This window comes from Cnephaeus nilssonii (assembly GCF_951640355.1).
Source record: "Cnephaeus nilssonii genome assembly, chromosome: 18".
In the NCBI taxonomy this organism is placed as follows: domain Eukaryota; kingdom Metazoa; phylum Chordata; class Mammalia; order Chiroptera; family Vespertilionidae; genus Cnephaeus; species Cnephaeus nilssonii.
Window position 1 is genome coordinate 12,238,866 of NC_137089.1, and position 22,044 is coordinate 12,260,909.

Sequence of the window (22,044 nt, forward strand, 5' to 3'; positions counted from 1 at the left end):
ACTATGAGTAATTCTTTTCATGTTGACATGTTGATAGGGAGCACCATACTTTTCAGTGAATATAGCTCTAGCTTCCTGAATATCCATCTGGGTGGTGTAGAGGGGGAAATATGAGTGAGAGGCTTAAGTACTGAGCTTAAAAAACAGTTAATCATTTTTCCCACCCTTGCATTGAAATAATGGGAGCAAAGGTAGTGGAAACCACAGCAGGCCACTTGTTACTGTTGACTTAAGTACAAACAGTGGTGGAAGTGTTTAGCCCTTCGGGACGTTTCGTGATTGAACAAGAACTCTGGAGTTATTTTGATAAGGGGGAATAGCAATGTGGCCAAAACTATGATCATCCCTGAGGTCTGAAACAGGCCAAGGATGAAGGGCTGAAGTGTTTGCTCTTCCAGATGAACAAAGATAAATTCAGCTAGGAAAATAAACTCAGTATTTTGGTCAATTTGCAACAAAATGGTGAAAGAATTAAACTGTATATTTTGGAACTTGGCATAGAGGTGTGGGAAAATAGTTCAGCATCTCCAATTCTGGCTCGATTTTGCTATAGAATTGGAAATAGAGCAGAAAATTAATGCATAAACATATTTAACAATACCGCACCAAATGTTGTAAATCCAAAATGAAAATTGAAACTCCGTGAGGAAGGAAAGCAAAACTTTTCCTCAGGAGTGCTTACTTATTCAATTTGCAGCCAGAGTTTTCTTAGCATTCATAGTGAATATGCCTAACTGTGAAAAATCACTCTCATTGATATGAAATGGCTGTTTTTCTCTGCAGTTTCCAGGCTTGTGATTATGATATTCTTCTGTTTGAGGCAGAATTAATTTATGAATGCTTCTGATCTAAGAACCTATCTGTAAAGAAAGGCATACTGACTATAATATGTTGTCTTTTATTGAATTTTACTTTGTAAAATGCATCCTTTTCTGGGATTAGTTTATGCTTTTCATTGGATGCTGTGTTATTTTAGACAGCTAACCAAAAACCCGAATTTTTCTATAGCTTCTCAAATTCTAGGAATTTCAATTATAGCAGATAAAGGACCACCTATTTTGGAGAAGCATTTATATGAAAACATCACTAAACAGTAAGCTGGTTGCTTTGCTTCATGTAATTGGATGAAGAAATGATTATACTATCTTCAGGATTAAGTCTATAATTTTTTGTTGTTGTAAATCACAGGACACTATTGCTTTACTGTGCTCGGTGCTTAACTATTCCAACAATAAACACGTACCTATTGTTTTGTGAAAGTCTTCCCCATTTGGTCTCCTTATGGGGATTCAATGAAATTGAATTTTATTCTGATTAGAAGATGCTGTAAATCTGACGTCAAGGTAAATGTCTTGTGGTAATGAAAGTTGAGTTTTTAGGTTTGTTTTGTTTGAGGTTTTTCTTATCATTGCTGTTTCTAAGAGCCAACCTAATGGTTTGAGTAAGAGATTAGTCTGAGAAACTATCCTTAGAAAACAGTATACTGATCATGTTGTCTTCTATCAAATTTTAGGGGATGCTTTGTTCTAACTGTTGGCTGTTGCTAAATTACTCCTTGGCATAGATGGAGTTCGAAGTTAAAAGTTAGGAATATATAGCACATGAAAATGTGCTAAAATTAGAAAGAAGACAAAATGAGAAAGACAAGAAGGGTGTAGGATACCAAATTCTTAAAAATATAAGTGTACAATTTCTAAGTATCCTTGATGGTGATAATCATACCTACTATTTGTGCATTATTTATTATAGGTAATCACTTTATATTCATGTTCTTATTTAATGTTAACAACGCTAAGAAGTAAATATTATTATAATAACCATTTCTTCAGAAGATGACTCAATCTGAAAGATTAAATCACATGGCTAGTATCTGAAGTTCTTAATACATCATGCTGCCAACTAGACTAACTTTAAATACTTTACTAATGTTCAAATATTTATACACATATTTTAAACAAATAGTATAATAACATGCTTCAGTATATTGATTAGTATATGTTTATATTATTAATTTATATTATTAGCATTATGTATTAGCATAACCATTTTTATATGATTAGCATTAGCATATGGAAAAGTTATAGGTAATAATTAAAGATTTTTTAAGTTAAATAGTGTTGTTGTCTTTTGTCAACCCAGGGAGATTCTGTACAAGCAGGTGATGATTCACCATTCTCCGATTCTGTTACCTTGGAACAAACTACAAGTAACATTGGTGGATCCAGTGGACGTGTTAGTCTATGGATGCAGTGGGTGCTGCCCAAAATTACGATAAAACTCTTTGCTCCAGATCCTGAAAATAAAGGCACAGGTACAGGATTCCTTTTCTTCTGTACTGTAAAGATAAAATATTAAACACTATTTTTAGAAAAAAAATCATAGTAGACTTCATTTGTCATTGCTATTTAAATTAAATAAATATCATCAGATCTAATTCACGTGATTTCTATTAGCAATACTAACATTGAATATTATACCTAAATTTTGTCTTGTTTGTATTAAAATTCATCCTAAAAGCCACGAGTAATTTCTTCTTGGTCATATTGATATATTAAGTCATTGTCACTAAAAGTACTGCAAAGATCAATGACTGATATAAGATATGACACATAAAACACTAACTAGGAACACTAACTCCCCTATTTTGAAATAGGTATCCTATCTTAATTGTGAGGCCTATATTGATAAAAATTTTATTTATTATTGCAGAATCTTGTGTAGTTAATGAATAGAAAGTCTCAGTCCCTTTGTAGATATCAAGAATATATATGCCATTGATCGTGGATCAATATTGAAATTAATGTTCATTTCTTATTGCAGAGCTTTGTATGGTCAGTGAACTAGAAGACCTCAGTGCCTCCATAGATGTCCAGGATGTATATACCAAAGTGAAATGTAAAGTAGAAAGTTTCAATATTGATCACTACAGAAGCAGGTAAGTAAAGAGTCATGATTATGGGAAAGGCTATATTTTCTTTGAACAAAGTATAATAAGAATTTTTACATTTATATTGGTTATTTTTTAGAAATACTATAATTATTCTCAAAGAGGTTTCTTAACAGATAAATTGGTTAATTTTACTTGGTATTCATTCATATGTGGAATATAATAAAGTTTTGTTTCACAAAAAGGCAAATTTGTTTATAAATATCCACATTGCCATATTAAATGACATAAGCTGCTTTTATTAATCATCTCTGACATTTGTTACGTGGGTCGTTTATTTGCTAAGATGCTTGGGACACAGGTGATGGCTTTGGTTTTTGCTATATCCTTGCCAACCACTCCCTGTAACAGTATAATGTAGATTAAATGAAGCAACATCTCATGTCCCTTTGCACTCTGGAGACTATTCATATTTTTCTTCCCTAATAAATTTCTATGAAAAGTATGATTATAAGCAAATATAATTTGTTTATAATGATAAATAATTGTAGTAAAAAGTGAAATTTTAGGTATTTTCACAAAGCTTATATAGCAATTTTTGTCATTTTTTTCCAAATAAAAATCCAAATCCAAATCACATCATATTTTGAATTTCATTGTATTTTGTTATATCAGCAGCCTTATTTATTTTTTCTCAATTCATTATATTCATTCAAAAATTATTTATTGAGTACCTGCAGAAGCACATATAGTTGTATACCTTTATTGATGTATTATATTCCCTAAAAAGGTCTTTTTTATTCAACAGGTTTCTAATTCTACATTAAAACATTTGCATTTTTATCCTTTATTACATATATAATATGCTCATGTCACTAATTATCCAACTGCCACAGCTGAAAAATTGGGTCATAATTGTGAAGTTCAAAATATTTTGCTGTATATATTTTAAGCCCTGTTATTATAGTATTATCTCGCCAAGCATATAATTGTTATTGTATTAATAGTGAATCATTAATTGATTTTTGATTTAGCTCTTTTGTTCCTTTTAAACGGTATATCTCTATATCAAAAGAATTCTTGCAAGTGATACATGAATAATATAGCTGAAATAATTTCTTTATGATGTAAATATTATAATCTTTGTTCTATATCATCTATGACTTTACTGTGACATTTAGGATAGTTTTAAGTATTTAGATAATTTATTCATTTTGTTTAATCAGAATATTTATTGAATGTGTATTATGTGTCACACTCTACTAGACAGTGGATATATCGTGATTAACAAAGATTGTCATGAATCATGCCCTTGTGGGCCTCATAGTCTCATGGGTAAGATAGAAATAAATACTTAACCAAATAAGTATATAATTTATCATTAAGACAAATCTTTCTGTGCAGAACTACCAGGGTGTGGTGCTAAGTAAATTGTTCTATTGATTGCATTGTCAGATCCACATTTTAGTTCCTTGTAGTGTTGTTTACATCATTACTATTTGAAATAGTTATATATGCTCACTTTTCAAATTCAGAATAATTGAAGAGAACAGATAAGGTGAACTTATGTTTTCCAGGCCAGGGGAAGGTTGGCAGTCAGGACATTTTGAAGGAGTATTTCTACAGTGCAAAGAAAAACCTGTGGTGAGACTCATTTAGTAACTATGAATTTTTGAAAATATAAACTGTTTATCTTTGTTCTTTCATGCAGTAGGACAAATGGTTACAAGAATTAGAGCTCGGAATAATTTTTGACCTTCCACAATTACATTGTAAAATAAAACTATTTTTTTAGCTGCTTCTGTTTTGTAACCATTTTTCCTGAATAACAAGTAAATTTTTCCAAAGGTCAAAGGTAAGATTGCTTTGATTAATATATTTTACATTAATGTGTTATTATATTGACTTTTTAGAAGTTTTTCTAATTCATAAGTGAGCCATGTGGATTCTTTTATCATCAACTAAAAGTAGTCATTTTACGCTAAAAATACATCATTTTTTGTTTATTTCCATTAACAATACTTTTGCAGAAGATGGTCCAGACACAAGTCATACCTAGCAGTGGCTCAAATCTAAACCTGTAAAACTTGAGCAGAATTAAAAGTATCGAGGTGTTTTGCTTATGGCTTTTATTGCTTTTTGTCTTTTTACCTTCTTTGCTCCTGTCCACCACCTCAAGCCTTGGGAAAGAGTGTTGGTCTCTGGGGCAATGTGGAGGTGTCTTCCTTTCCTGTACCGACAAGCTGAACAGACGCACCTTGTTGGTTCGACCCATCAGCAAGCAGGACCCTTTCAGTAATTGCTCTGGCTTCTTTCCTTCTGTAAGAAATCATTTTTAAATTATGCTACAGAACTCCCATTAACAGGAACCCAGAGAAGGGATTGAATTATTCATAGAGTCAACTCTTGATTTTCCTTTCCCTCTGTACCATCTTACTTTGTAAATGAGCTATCATTAATTTTTAAATCATAGACTGGTTTTCCACTGTAATCTAATTTGTTTCTGGGTTACTTGCTTATGCTATGTATTCCCCTGGTTTTGTGAATACAAACTAATTTTACAATCACCATAAAAAGTTAAAATCGGATGTTAAGTATGTTTTTTAAATTATGCATGTGTTTAGTGATCAAGAGTTGACCATACTGCTTTTGTCATTCCTTTTATGATTTCTACTCAGTTTGCTTCTCCCACCTTTTATTATGCCATTTCCTTTCCACAAAATATTCAAAGCACCTTACATGGTACCCTCTTGAATCTGGGAACGGCTGTATGTCCTTCGTTGACTGGATAGAAAATGAACACTAGACTGTACCACATTGGCTTTTAGAAGTTTGGAACCTGGTTTTTCTGAATAGTACAGTGCATCTGAATATATTACTAAGCTAATAATTTTAAGTGACTTTTTAAAAATCTTCACCCGAGGATATGTTATTGATGTTTAGAGAGGGGAAAGGAGTGAGAGAAACATTGATATGAGAACAACATTATTCAGGGTATCGAACCTGCAACCTGGGTACATGCCCTGACTGGGAATGGAATCCACAACCGTTTTGGTGTACAGGATGATGCTCCAACCAGCTGAGCCACCCAGCCAGGGATAAGCGGCATTTTTAAGTCAGTAAAAATATATGTATTTTAAATTATTAAGAGCAGATTATCACAATGGTAATAGTTATTATCTTAAGAATTTATTAAATTACTGCAAACATTAGATATTTTCTTAGCATGTGTAAACTACTTATCTACTTCTTTCCCCCTTTTTTTTGTAAATCAAAAGAAGTTTAAAGCACATATCTTTAGAATTTTAAAACTTAGTCAAGTATTTTAAATAATTTTGTTCCTAGATTTAATCTTTAATATTTATTGGCATGGCAAATGCTTGTTTCTGTTTTGAGTTTTGAATTTTTTTCTAGCCTAGACTGGAAAAAATAGGTCTCTTAATGTGGCGTTGGTTGGAGAAAGTTCTGTTTAGATTTATTTTCTTATCTTTGAAGGTTCATTAGTGTCCATGGAAAACATTCTTAATAATTTTTATGTATATTCATGAAAAAAAATTATTATTAACCCTTTGCACTCACTTGCTTTTTTCTCGATTCCTTTATTCTAATGCTAACCGTGTCGAATCACACTCGACATCTGAGTGCAAAAGGTTAATGTCCTTTAAAATTTTTCTTTATCAACTGCACTATTTTTTATTTTATTAATATTTCCTAATTATTAGTGTTACCTAAATTTTAATCTTAAATCATATAAAATACTGATTATTATGCTATGAAAAGTAATTATATATTAACTCCAGCTAGTATTCACTCATTCTTTCTCCCCCCCCCCCCTTATCTTTTTTTAAAAATATTTTTATTTTTATGTTTTTATTGATTTCAGAGCGTAAGGGAGAGGGAGAGAGAGATATATAAACATCAATGATGAGAGAGAATCATTGATCGTCTGCCTCCTGGACTTTCCCTACTGGGGATCGAGCCCACAACCCAGGCATATGCCCTTGACCGGAATCCAACCTGCGACCCTTCAGTCCACAGGGTGGACGATCTATCCACTGAGCCAAGCCGGCTAGGGCATCCCCCCTCTTATCTTAAGTGAGTTATGGATTCAATAGTTTAACAAACAAGCTATCTCTTATGGGAGTTTACCTTTTAAGAGTACCTATATTCAATATCCTAAAAATATTTTTTAAATCAAAACATTTAGACATTAGAAATACCTATTACATTAACTCCAGGATTCAAATAATGCCAATAATGAAGACTTGAGTGGGTTATTTAGATCAGTTGTTGATTCTACCTCCCCTCCAACGTCCTGGTTGGACACCCGAGACAGACAAGTGTTGCTGGCCTCTTCTACCAGGGCCACACCTCAGCCACCCTCCTCCGTCTACTGCTGCCAGATGTTCAGCAATACGGTGATAAGAGTGGTAGGACTTTTTCCTACTTTACCAGGTTTCCTTTTGTTTTGAGTATAGAAAGCAAATGGAAAGAGAAATCAGAAGAGGGGCAATGAGAAAGTTAGGAACAGTAAAAATATGTTTTGAGGTCAGGACAGTTATATGAAAAATTATTATATTGCACACCCATTTAATGTCTACTTCCAAGTTTTCTTAGTGTTCATGAAATTAACTTTAAAAAAGTAACATATAGTACAAAGGTAAATTTTATCTCACCTTTCTTCATCGTAAAGTCCTGATTAAAAACAAAATCAACAGTGATCGCTGAATTGCATACTTTTTCCCTCTGTTGCCTGTCATTGGGTGATAGGCAATACACAAGAGGAAGAAAGTGGAAGCAAAATAGGTTCACTAGCGATGGGGTAACATGGGTGCAGACACAGTGCTGCATTGCTACTTCTCATGTTTTTCCTGTTTGGGAGGATATATGTCCTTTTTCTTCTTCCTAGTTCACCTTCTCTCTTAACATTACTCTTCGGAATCTAATAACAAAAAAGCTATTAAGTCTTGGGTAGAGGGGTCAGGAATGTGAAGTATAATAACTCTAATTTTATATTGAGTGACTTTCAAAATAGGATTTTATGTTCAGGGAAACTAGTGGAGAATAGTTTGTTTTCATATTTTACAAAGTATGCATTTTACTTTACTCTTAAGTATGTTGTTTTATTATAATTTGTTTATAATGTGCAATTTGAATATGATCTTTATTGGGAAAATTTTGTCATAAATATTAAAGTTACAATGACATAATTTTTCACTCTCAATCAAATGTTGTTTGTGTATTAATGCAGTATAGAACTCAAAGAATAAGAATTGTAGAAGCGTTGATAGGTTTTGTAAATTATATGATAGCCACTGGAAATAGGCAAGTTTGAAGGGCAAATGTTTTGTTTTTGTGTCACGTTATCATTTCCAGTAAACATGCATTAAATGGTTAGTTTAGTTATCAAAGCATGGTATCAATGAGGCTCTTTTTATGGGCTCAGTCTTCATATAAATAAGCCAAATTATCAATGGGAAAAAAAGGTTCTTATAAATGTAAGTCAAGTGAAGTCAATTATCTTTTCTACTCAGGTTGTTGATCACAAATGGAAATAACATGATTATTTCAATTTCACCCGCATAAACAACTCCTCTGTGGCCCATATTGTGACAGCATATGTATTCTCTTAATGATAAATTATCAAGAATGAAAAGATAAAATCTAGAGATCTTTTTCAAATTCTGAATGTTACAAAAATGTACAAGCCACAGAAACATACACAAAGAATTTAATTACCTCTCTCAACACCTACAACTAGAGCTCAGGATTCCTTTCAGTTCAGTCATACCAGTGGTCCCATCTTTTGCCCCATCTGCAGAATTGTTCTGTAATGTGCTCATTAAGAGGTATAGACATGATAAAAGGTTATGTTACCAACTGAGAGGATTTTCTGCTTTCAAATAGATTCTTTTTTAATGAAATGTATATTGTAATTTCTTTTTTCTGGAACAGACAACTACAAAACTTCTAGATGGCTCTCATCAGCAGCATGGATTTCTTTCTTTGACATACACAAAAGCTGTAACAAAAAATGTCCGCCACAAATTAATATCAAGAAATGAACGAAGAAGTTTTCATAAGTTATCTGAAGGTTTAACGGATGGTTCCCCTCATTTTCTTCATGAAATTCTTCTCTCATCACAAGCGTTTGATATTGTCCTTTGTTTTCCTTTACTTAATGCCATTGCAAGTATATTTCAAGCAAAATTACCACGGACCCAAAAAGAGAAAAGAAAATCTCCTGGTCAGCCCATGAGGACCCATACAGTGACTTCACGCAATTTACCTTTGATTTACATCAACACGAGCGTAATCAGAATTTTTGTTCCAAAAACAGAAGAAATGCAGCAACGCATTGAAGGTATTGTCTTCTGAAATTCTTTTAATCTTATTTAAATAACTTTCTTCTAGAGACCTTAGTCTTACTCCTTTCTTTTTTTAAAAAAGATGGCACCGGGTTATAATTTGTAGTTTGGTGTGCTTTAGAAAGAGTAAATATGTTACAGTCATTCTACAACTGTATCTTTAGGAGATATGTCAGAATATTGGGTATGTTTTTTATTCTTAGTTACTGTAGTAAGAAATAATAGAAATTTTTTTTTGAGGGCTTTTGCAAGTGAAGCTTAGACTTTCTGTCATTTGTTATAGTAAACTCAAATGTTTATATAATTAGTTAATTAGTTAAAAATAGCCAACAAACCAAGACTCTTGTGGCTTCTTCCAGGCACCTTGGTGCCCTCTGAAATTGTTCTAGGTTTTACAATGAAGTGAATTGATAATCCCACTGCCTCCATCCACAGAGTGACTTTTAAATTTTAATTTTCCCCATGATATAAAAGAATGAATAACTTAAAGAATTTTCAGTGAAATTATAACACAGTGGTTAATGGTATGAACTTTGGAGTTACACAGACCTCAGTTCAAATGAACTGTGAAATTTCGAGCGAGTTAACTAAATCCCTATATTTAACATGGTGATAGTAGTACCTAATAGTCCTTATCAGAAGAAGGTGCTGCCCTTTCTTTGAAAGTAGAATTTCTGGAAGTCCCACATTTCACTACTGCTTATACCTCATTGGCCAAAACTTAGTCACATGACTATACCCTCTGTAAGAGAGGGTGAGAAACAATCTTTCCTAGGTGGTAGGGTTCTGTGAATTTGAGAGAGAAGAGAGAATGAATATTTGAGGGATAATTTATGCACAAGAAACAGCAAAACTCTTTTTCTTTTTCTCTTAGTTATTAGGAGGAAGACCTTGAATGGTCAGTGATGTTATATAACAAAAGAAAAGCACCTGGTTGCAGTCTCCTTCTTCTCAGTCTATTCTGTCTCTTGTTCTGTCTCACATTTAATAGGTGATTTTAATTAGGGAAGGTATTCTCCCTAAAATTCTCAATAATTAAAGTGTATTAAAAGTAATGGTTTTTTTTTAACATTTCTGTAAATAAAAGAGAATATTGTAGAGTTTTTTTTTTAGTTCTTAATTACCAAGATGTCTATCTAGAGATAAATTCAGTGTGTTCTTAATACAAATCAGTTTCTATTTTTTAATTCTAATTTTTTACTAGTGACCATCATAAAATTGATTACTTTGAGATATGAAATTATTATTGTCTGCATATGCATATTCTTTATATTTTAACTGAACTATTCAGTTTTTTTTAATCTGTTCAGATAGTTTGTAGAAACACCTGAGCTAGTCTTTTTCTTTTTAAAAGATTTTTCTTTTTATTGACTTTTAGGTAGAGAAGAAAGGATAAGGAGGGAGTGAGGGAAAGAAGGAGGGAGGGAGGGGAAGAGAGAGAGAGAGAGAGAATAGAGAATAGAGAGAGAGATATCAATGTGAGAAGAAACATTGATTGGCTGCTTCCTGCATGCCCCCTGCCAAGGATAGAGCCCACAACCCTGGCATGTTCCCTGACTGGGGATCGAACCTGCAACTTTCAGATGCTTGGGAATACGCCCAACCAACTGAGCCACACTGGTCAGGGCTAAAGAATTAGTCTTTATTGAACAGCAAGTAACATGAAAGACAAACCACTAACCAGAAAAGAGGCTGCATATTTATTGCAGAGGCAATGACCTTTATACTTTTTCCTTATTGTTATTCTTTATTATATGAATACCTAATGATTACTTAAGATAATCCTATATAATAAAAGCCTTATATGCTAAGTGTCGGATGGTTTCACCAGTTGTTATGGCACAGACTGACCACCAGGGGGCAGACGCTCCAACCGGTAGGTTAGTTTTGCTACTGGGGTCCGGCCCATCAGGACTGGGCGAGATGGGCCAGACACATCCTGGAGCCCTCCCACAGTCCCTCCCCAGCTTGATGGTGCACTGGTGGGGTCCTTCGGCCTGGCCTGCACCCTCTCACAATCCGGGACCCCTTGGGGGATGTCAGAGAGCTGGTTTCGGCCCGATCCCCACAGGCCAGGCCGAGGGACCCCACTGGTGCACAAATCTGTGCACCGGGCTTCTAGTATAATTTATATTAAAGTTGCATAGGTAAAAAAAGAAATTTACATTTTTACACAATATAGTTTTCTGAGAACCAGCTTGAGAGCCATAATAACATTTTCTTGTAACCATAAAGAGGAACAGACATGAATGGTGACTGAGATTTTCAAACCATTTTTGATTTTCCAACTGAGAATAAGGGAAAATGCTAAGGAAACAGAAGTCGTTTGGCTTTGTTATTACAGAAAATGTATCATTATTTTGGGAACAGAGTCTGGAGTAGTACATTACATTTTAAAAACAGCATATTGCATAATCCCTTTACCCCTCTCAGCCAGATCCCCACCCCCTCACCTCTGACAGTTTAAGCAAAGAAAAAAAAGAAAGACTCATGGACACAGCAGTGTGATGATTGCTGGGGGTGGGGGGACGGAGGGTAGGTGAAGTAAAAGGAGGTAAAGGGGAAATAAATGGTGATGAGAGGTGAATTGTATAGCTGAAACCTGCATAATTTTATTAAGCAATGTCACCCCAATAACTTCAATAAAAATAAAGTTAAAAATACCTTATTGCAGTATCTATATCTTATTTCCATTAAAATATAATTATAGATATTTTGTATCTAGATAAAAATAAGAATAAATAGTCTCATGATATCTCACAAAAAATTAAAATTTTTTTTAAACAATTAAGGATATTGTTTTCCACAAATATTTCTCTGGCTGGTATACAAGCATTCATTTTTCTAACTAGAGTGAGTTCCTGTAATTTTCATTAACAATAAGATATGTTAGTAAGCTTTTGTGATTTCCTGAAAATTCCTTGTAATATATACTTGATGTTCTCCATTTCATGATTTTCTAATTGTTTTTATTTGAATGTAAATGCCATTGAAACATCAGAAAAAAATTGATATTGGAGGTGAGAGGTTCGGATGAGGTGGAGAAAAATACAGGGAGAATGCTCTATGAAAAAATAGGGAATGGTCATGCAGACATATCAGGAAGTAAAGCAACATATCTGGCTTTTGTGGTAACATAGAAGTGTTCAGGAATTACAGATGGCCCTCAAATATACTATTAAATAGTAATCACCTAACTAAGCCTAAGATGAGTCCTTTTTCCTGTAATATCCCTATACTGATTTAATTTAAGGTTTTACATCTTAATTCCACACCATAAAATATCAATATTGGTCACAAATACAAACAAAAAGAAGATAAACAAATGCATGTGCTTCATCTCATTTATTGTTTTGAAATTGGGCCTAGACTATGAAGCAATATCAGTATATTGCTTTTTCTAGAGGAGTTAGTCTGGCTAAGACTTTTATTTTCTTTTTCATGGAATTTTTTAAAAAACTGAATTTATTGGGGTGATATTGGTTAATAAAATGATATAGGTTTCAGGTGTACAATTTTATAATACATCATCTATATATTGTATTGTGTGTTTACCACCCCAGTCAACTCTCCTTGACTTGGCTAAGACTTTTAAATATGTGTCCAATAGTGTTTATACTGATAAATAGTCCTGAATTAGATGTAGCTGTTTCTCAATCTAAGCATTTGAGCTGCACTTAAAATTTGCTCATTTTTCTTAAAATATTTTATCTATTTGATATCTTGAATACTTCTGAATCTCTTTGGTATTTGTTAGTAGAGGGGACATTTTCATAGTGAATTGCTCCTTTTTATGGCTGAATGATATTCTGTTATATGATACTAGAGGCCTGGTGCACGAATTCATGCACCAGTGGGGGTCCCTCGGCCTGGCCTGTGGGATTGGGCCAAAACCGGCTCTCCAACATCCCCTGAGGAGTCCTGGATTGCTAGAGGGTGAAGGCCAGGCCAAGGGACCCCACCAGTGCACAATCAGGGCCAGGGAGGGACCATGGGAGGGCTCCAGGGAATATCCGGCCCGTCTCGTTCAGTCCCAATCGGCCAGACCCCAACAGCAAGCTAACTTACCAGTCAAAGCGTCTCCCCCTGGTGGTCAGCGCACGTCATAGCGAGCGGTTGAGCGGCAGAACAACCTTAGCATATTATTAGCATATTACACTTTGATTGGTTGAATGGACGACCAGACACTTAGCATATTAGGCTTTTATTATATAGAATACCACATTTTGTTTATCCATTCACCTGTCAGACACTTGGGCTGCTTTCACCTTTGGGTTAGCTCCTGTGGTGAAAACTGGCATTCAGTGGAACGTTTAAGCCCATTTTCAGTTCTTTTGGATATATACCTATGGGTGGAATTGCTGGATCATACTAATTCTATGTTTAGGATTCTGTTTTTTTGAGGAACCACCAATCTGTTTGGAAGCCATTTTGACTGGGGTAGGATTTGTGATATTTGCTGAACTAAGTTAATGTTCAGGCATAGTTCAGTCAACAAGAAGAGCAATGGGTCTCCTGTGTGCTGAACCCCTCTGCAAGGAGCAAAGGTCAGAAGTTCATTGGTTAACCCTGGCTTTAGTTTTCTATCACTGAGCAGTAGTTCATTGAAACAGGTTCTGTGCTTCATTGATTTATGTACATGTCAAAAGGAATAAGAGTCTGACTGTTTGAGAGAAGGGAGAAAAAAAATAAAAGCTTTATTTCCTTTTTGTGTGTTTGCATTTTGTTGTTGTTGTTTTGGCTTATTGTGTTATAGCCATTAATACTATATGTCACATAGTTTTGTTGTTGTTGTAAATTTCCCATTTGCCTGCTATAACTAGGAAAATCCCCAATTGATTGTAATTGCAAAAGTATTTCCAGACTTTTACTATCATATTTTTAAAGCTCTCCCCTACTTTTTTTTTTTTTTCTTAGTGCTGGTTTTGGTGGGATTTTTAAGGTATAATTCTAAAATTAAAATGCATAAATAGCTTCTAAGTAGATACCTTGACTATCAACATATCGGAGGAAGTCATTATATAGCCATCTTCAGAAAATACCGTCTGCCACATTCTCTGTGGACTTTTGGTAAATTTTATTATTTTGCTTATGTGAATACTTTTTGCAATAAACACCTTTTTAGTGGTATTTTTTATGACTTGGGTGAGTATATCTATAGAATAAAATCCTAGGAAAATGATTGCTAGATCAAAGGGAATGTGCCTTTAAAATATAAAGGGATGTAAAATTGCCCTCCTAACTGGCTGTACCAGTTTATACTGTTTTCTCAATCTCATCCTAGCAAAGGTTTCTCAAACGTTTTGGTCTTTTGTCAGTCAAAGAGTACACTCCTTTTTTAGGAGTTGCTCATTTTTTCCTTACCAATTATAAGAGCTCTTTGCGTTAAGTCTTTTGTCTGGTCTACATTTTATTGCATACATCTTTCATTATTGTTTTGGTTTTTGCCTTCTGCCTATATGTGTGTGTATGTGTCTGTCTATACTTATGTGTATATCTATATTTACTATATCTACATGCGTATATCTTACTTATACTTATATTTATAATTAAATATCTATCTGAGATGTTATGAATTGCCAGAATATGTGCCTATCCATAAAATACAAATATAAACATGCATGCCTAAAATTCAAAGGTTTTGGCGTATTACATTATGTTAGATTCTGACACTTAATTTTTCATCATTGCTACTGTTAATTCAAATTATTAATTTCACTCATGAAAAATTTTTATTGCAGTAAAATGCATATAATAAAATTTACCATTTAAACCATTTTAAAGTGTAGATAAATTTTTAAATGTTTATTTTATATGGAACGTTAAATGTAAAAGATAGAATGTGACTAAGTAAGGAAAACATGATTGAAGTAGCATATTCATTAGAGATAAATGTGATTACTTAAATGACTACAATAAGACTGAAGAGTCAGGAGCATAGTATTTATTTTACTCCATAAAGGTTTTAAAAAGTTTTCTTGAATAATATTTTCATCAGACTAATTAACCTAAAAGTATATGTGTAAATTATGTCTTAATAGCATAGCTAAATGGTGCTATAGCATACTTCTCAGCAGAAACTGTATTAAAAATATATCTCTAAGCATGTTTTGATTGATAAACTAATAACAACTATATTTCTCATTAATATACCTTGAAGTCATTAGGTTACACATTTATTGAACCTTCTTTCTGTCTTCAACTGCAAATACGGCAAAAACTGATAAAAGCTTTTGTTGGTAACTTTATGTAGGATTGACATTACAGTTTTGGCTTTATAGTAGTATAACATTGCACAGTGGTAAGTTCAAATACTCTTGAGACTTAAGATGTTTTATTATACTGAGTTTATGTTGAGAATCTTAAAGGAAAGTTGGTCTCCAAACTACTTTTCTTTTCATTGTGGATTTAAGAAAACTTAGTTATAAGCAACAATCTTACTGTTACCTGACAATTGCATGAAAAGTCTTCTCTTTACTTATGCTTTTGGTTATTTACATACAAGCTCATAATTTTAGAGTTGTTCACAGCCTTTTCATTTTCAATACACACTCTCTTACTCTAAGAACAGATGACATCTTTTAGACTTAACATTTCATATTCCACTGAATATAAAAGTTTTTAAAGTTCATGTGTAAAATTCAGTTAATAATGATAAGAAATATATTTAACATTCTAATCTTTTATTTAAAGTAATACTGAAAGTCTGGGTTTCAACTGGAATATTCTTTGCATTGTGTGCAGTTATTATCAAGATCTGAATCTACAGGTGTTTGACTTCCAGCTTTAGGTTATTTATTTCAGAAGAGAGGACTGTTTTTTAGATCTAGTATGTCTTCTAGAGTGAATAGTTCCTCATGAGGCTCAATTTTTGAAATACAGTTAAAGCAATAAAGGAAGGCATTCATTTTCATGTTGAAAATGCTTCTAGAGGGAACATTTCCTCATATGGTCCAACTATTAAATGCAGGTGAAGTAAACCCAAAAAGGGAAGTTTGTTTTTTCCAACTATAAAGTAACTGAAGAAATGACTCAGGGCACTTTCTTGTATAAAAACATATTTTTGTTATTTTTTTCTTACATCTCAAAGCTACATTTTGATTAGCTAATTACTTTCTATAATAAAATTGAATAGTTTGGTTTAGTTTGTGAATGATCTGTATTAAGTGCTTTTTTACTATAACCTCATAGTCAGTATAATCTAGTGAGAACACTTTTGGCACTAGCAGAAACAGTCCTGTTCTTGGATCTGGCTTTGTATGTAACACCAAGTACGTCATTTTCCTTCCATATGTACCTCATTTACTGCAGTGTTTCTCGTACACTTCAGACCTTCACGTGGTGGGCAGTATCTGTAGGCTGGAGAACAGTTAGCAAGTACACTAATTGCACTTTTGTGGCCTGCTCTATTCTCCAGGCTTACTATTTATTGATTTAATTGATGCCTGCTGCTTAATCAGAGGTTTTACCCACATGGAACTATTTGATAAGTTTGGCGTAAAATGCAAGATTTGTGAAATGTAAACAATGTTCATAATATAAGGACCTATAATCAAGACAGACCTCTAGTCATTTGAAAATAGTGCAGCTGCATGAGAAGTAGTTTTCTGTTTGATCTTTCCTCCGTGGACATTTAAAAGTACTGTCTTTATTGTGGTATACACATGCTAATATTTATTATGATAGCTCATCTCTTTTTCCCCATTTTTCTGTCCTTCCCCCACTTCCATGTTGCCACTCCCTTTATGTACATCTTAATCTGTTTCCTTTTCCCTCATTGAATATCTTTCTTCTTATTTTTTCTGATTTTCTTAATTCTGATTTTCTTTTTTAGGCTAATCTAAGTCAGACCATACTGAGTGTACTGCTGAAGCAGCTGGAAATAATCTCTTGGCTTTTGCATTCTTTGGGCAACACAGTTTGGGAAATATGGATTGTATGCCTTTGCTGGCATGTTCTGCTCAGGATATTCCTGAGGTCTTGCAGCCAGTCCTTTTCTGTTGCATTTGTGGCAGATGATAATTTCTTGAGAGAAATTATGAGTTTTAGTATATGTTTTCTTCAAAACCCAGGAAGTTGTATATTGTTAACAATTTTTAAACATTTTAAAACAAATTTTAAACATCTACTACGCTAGAATAATCTGTTGAGAAGAGGGAGTAAAAATTAATATAGATTAATAGGATAAAGAACTTCGATCCATACCAAACAGTCCTCAGAAAAGACATTGAATTAGCTGGTGATATTTAGAAAAATAGTTGAACTTTATAGGATGAAAACATATGGTAAAGTATTGTTTTAGAAGGAGAGCATCAGAATTGATTTATCCTTTTACCTTTTATAGATTTCTGAGATTTCTTACCTTTGCTTTAGTTTCCACTAGGAGGTAGAACTTTTACACAGGTGTGAAAATTCCTATTTGTCATTCAATTTCACAGTAGAAATTTAAAAATTTTAAGGTGTCTAGAATAATAAGTTGAACTGGTTGATTTCTTTCTTCAGCATTGCAGCCACTGTATTTCTTTGGGATTTTCTGACATTTTACAGCTCATCTTTTGGTATACCTTGTGTGTGTGTAGTTACGATTAATCATGTAAATTTAAATGCGTCGAGCATTTGTTACGGACTGTGTGGTATCTTTCAATATGTTTGTAGACAATAACACAGTGTTAAAAAGCCAGGGCTGAACATCACTTGGGAGTAGTAAGATGCAGATTTAGTTTAAGATTATGAAATTTAGGTAAACATACTGCTTCAGTACTGCGTGTATATGTTTAATATCATATGTCTTAATGTTGGGGTGGATTTGTTTTTTTTTTCCCTGTCATTGTGTATAACAGAAAACTACTTAATGGGATATAAAAGAAATAGTTATGAAACATCAAATACTTTTAAACCTAATTTTTTTCTGTCCTCATTTGTTGGTCTTATTTTAATGTTTCTACACCTTTACTCAGAGATTCCTCCCTGTTAGAGATACATGGGTAGGGCCACATCTGTCACAGGGTTTCAACTTCAAACACGCTCTGTTGCTTTTCTAAGAGAATGCATTCCATTCATGCAGCACCCATGAAGGCTCTTTCCAAGTTTGTCATTAAAAACAAACAAATTGTTTTCACCAAAAAATAAAAAGATTTGCCCTTATGCACAGATCCATTGTATGCCCCATAAATCTATTTCTTTTGTTACAGTTAATCAGGCAGCAAAAGAAGACACCATGGTTTTGAAGATTGGCTCGGTTGCTATGGCTCCCCAGGCTGACAATCCCCTCGGCAGATCTGTCCTCAGGAAAGACATTTACCAGTAAGTTTATTTTCTTATGTTCAGTCTTGCAGCATTTTCATCCTGTGAAGAAGTACACTGATCAATAAAACTTGCTTGGTGTGGCCTGTAGAAATACTTTTCATTTGGGATCTTTTGATATTTAAAACCAGGTTTTTCTGATTTTCTTCAGTTGTGGGTTTTTAAATTCATTCAGACAAATCAAGTATTTCTGTGAAGTGTTGATGAATAACAGAATGTAAGTACCAAGTCACTATAAAACTGAAGAAGCGCAGTTTGGAAAATTCAAGCAGACTTTAAACTTGACCAAATTTCTGATCATATAAGAAAATGAGGTCTCCTCTAGAACAAACCCAGTTGTAGTCATATTGTATAAAATTGAAGAAGCATTTTTTAATTTAGCTATAAGCAATTATTTGAAATGTAGGACTGTGGATGTCATATGGATCAAAGCTGTAAAAAAGGCAGTTCTAAAGAGAAATTTCACAGTAAACACTTTCTGTGAAAAGGCTATGCTCTGGATTTTGTCGCCGAGTATTTGCAAACCACACCAAGCATATATGGACAACTAAACTGGTGAACATATGTAATCAACATGATAAAAATAATATATCATTCGGACTGAGGTTGGCACTGCTGCCAGACATAAAAGTGCAGTTGCAAATAAACCAAGCAAGACAAGTCACAGAAATGCAGATGAACAAGTGTCTTGGTCTTCCTGCTGGTCTGTTTTTCAGATGTCTGCCTCACTCTTTTAAAAAATGAATTCCTACTATTCTCCTAAAGGTTACTGCTAGGAAAAGATTCTCATGTTTGTAATGCATTTACCAGCTACCTACAGGGTGATAGCCACTTTAAGTGGGAGATTTTATTTCCTCAAATTTGTCTGTTATTAGAGTTGATATTTTTTCCTTCGAATGATGTATCATTTTTTCTTGCATTAATTTTTTTGTTAGCTTATAGTATTCACTCCTTAAATAAGTTTTTATTTTGCTAGCTTATGTAAAACCTTATGATGTCAGAACTAAAAGAGGCTTTAGGAATTATCTAATTCAAACTTATTTTATAGATTAGGAAACGGAAGACACAAAAGAATAGTTGTCTCTAGTCAAATATTGATAGAGCCAACATCACAGCTCATATTTTTAGAGTCCCTCAGTATCTAGGAAAATGATTAAGTAGAATCCTTTCTGGATGAAAATAATTGGATTTTCTAACATTTAGAAGTTCTTTCAGGTGTATTTATCTTGTCTTTTCACTTTGGATGTAAGTGGTTCTCAAAACAAGCCCTACTTTACTTTTGGTGAAATATGTTTCCCATTAAAAGACCCTTTCACCATCAATAAAGTGAACTCCGGAGATACTTCCTTTCCTCCTCTGCTCTCTTCTCGCTGCCCTTCAGCCTCCCTCTGTGCGATGTGGCTTTCAGATTCCTGCTCTTGTGCTTCCTTCCCTTTGTCTGTCTTGGACCTTTTCTCAGTCTCCCTCCATGTTTACTTTCCCTACTTTCTTCATACCCAGTTTTTCCTTACCTTGCTGTATCTTTCTTCATTCTTGACCTTTTCACTTTCTGTGTTTTTCTATCTTTTCTTTACTTTTTCCCTTCTTTTCCTTTTCATTGCCTTTCCTGTTTTGCTACTTTGTTGGATATGTTTTATAAAATATAAAAATATAATGCCAAAAAATAAATTAATTGTCAAAAAATGTATTAACTCTTTAGAACTTCAGTGTCTCACATAAAATACATAAAAATGTACACAAAAGTACATACTAGGTATTTAATGTTTATAAATAAATTCTCTTTCTTTTTTATAATTGACAAAACCAAGAGATAGAGAATTTTTACATATTTTGCCAAAGGCATATACTAGTACTTAGCTAATGACAGAGTATTTCACAATCTCTTTCTTACTAATTTCTTTCAGGATTCTTTTTGAATTCATTTTTCTATTATTTAGTCCCTCCCCCTGCTTATAAAATTTAGTTATTTTACTCTCTTGCTCTTTTTCCATATGATTTTACTTCCTCTTTCTTTTAATCTGCTCTTGGTGTTTTTTCTTTCTGTCTTGGTTTTTCTAACTTCCTCAACCTGTTAATGGCATCGGTCAAAACCCACAGCTAACATAGTTGATGGTGAAAGACAGGATACCTTCCTCTTAAGATCAGGAACAAGACAGGGATAGCTGCTCTCCCCACTTCTATTTAGCATTATACTGGAGGTTCCAGCCAGGGCAGTTAGGCAAGAAATGAAATAAAAGGCACCCAGATTGTAAGGAAGAAATAAAACTGTCTTTTTGCAGAGATGTGATTTCACAAATAGAAAATATTAAGGAATTTACTGAAAACTATTGGGCAAATAAACAAGTTCAACAAAGTTGAAGAACAATCAAATGTAAAAAAATAAGTTCAGAATAGCAATGAGCTATGAACAATCTAAAAGTGAAATTAATGTAATTGTTTTATTTATGATAGCATAAAAAAAGAAATGCCTATGAATAAATTTACCAAAAGTATTGTGAAATTATATCCTGAAAACTACAAAAGATTGTTCCAGGAAACTAAAGAATATCTTAAAATGTGTGTGTGTGTGTGTGTGTGTGTGTGTGTGTGTGTGTGTTAAAGATTATTTCTATTTGAGAAGACATAGTTGAGAAGACAGTGTTGGTAGGTGTCAGTACTTCTCTAAATCATGTACAGACTCTTCACAATGCCAATCAAAATTCCAGCCTAGCTTCTTTGTGGAAATTGACAAGCTGATCCTAGAATTCAGATGGAAATTATTCATATGGAAATTTAAGGGACCCAAAATAGCAAAAACAATCTTGGAAAAGAAGAACAAAGTTGGAAGACTCATACTTCCTGATTTCAAAACTTATGACAAAACAAAAGTAATTAAGATATTGGAAAACTGGTATGAGGATAAACACACAGGACAATGAATAGAATTGATAATCCAATTAACCATCACATTTATAATCAATTGGTTTTTGATAAAGGAGGCAATATAATTCAATGATAAAGAAGAATAGTCTTAAAAAATAATAGTCTTTTCAATAAATGTGCTCAGACTATTGCATAGATGATACCATACACAAAAATGAACTAAAAATGAAGAGCTACAAATCTGAAACTTATAAAATAAAACATAGGAGTAGATCTTTGTGACCATGGGCTATATTACAGTTTCTTAAAAATGACACCAAAAGCACAAGGAGAAAATAGGAAAAATAGATAAATTGGACTTCATCAAAATTATAAACTTTTATGCTGCAAATGACTCTTAAGAAAGTGACAATGCACAGAATGTGAGAAAATATTTACAAATCATGTATCTAATAAGAAACATGTAATCAGAATATAAGAACTTTTCAACTCAATAATAGAAGAGTGTCCCAATTTTTAAAATGGGCAAAGAATTTGAATAGATATATATCCAAAGAAGATATAAACATGGCCAATAGCGTGTGTGAAGATGTTCAACCCAATTAGTCAGTAGGGAAATGCAAG

General features: G+C 33.4%; 1 protein-coding gene across 7 annotated transcripts in view; it reads left to right on the forward strand.

The window, feature by feature from the left end:
* The window catches only part of VPS13B (vacuolar protein sorting 13 homolog B), a 604,787-nt gene that overhangs the window by 292,029 nt on the left and 290,714 nt on the right, over positions 1–22,044 (forward strand). For 5 of the 7 annotated variants that reach the window (XM_079796377.1, XM_079796379.1, XM_079796381.1 and 2 more), the window contains 5 exons: positions 2,140–2,311; positions 2,821–2,935; positions 5,067–5,208; positions 8,843–9,251; positions 18,447–18,558. In XM_079796377.1, coding sequence (XP_079652503.1) covers positions 2,140–2,311; positions 2,821–2,935; positions 5,067–5,208; positions 8,843–9,251; positions 18,447–18,558 — 950 coding nt within the window. Of the gene's footprint in view, positions 1–2,139; positions 2,312–2,820; positions 2,936–4,464; positions 4,532–5,066; positions 5,209–8,842; positions 9,252–18,446; positions 18,559–22,044 lie in introns of those variants that run through there. The other 2 variants (XM_079796380.1, XM_079796383.1) reach the window with 2 other exon arrangements.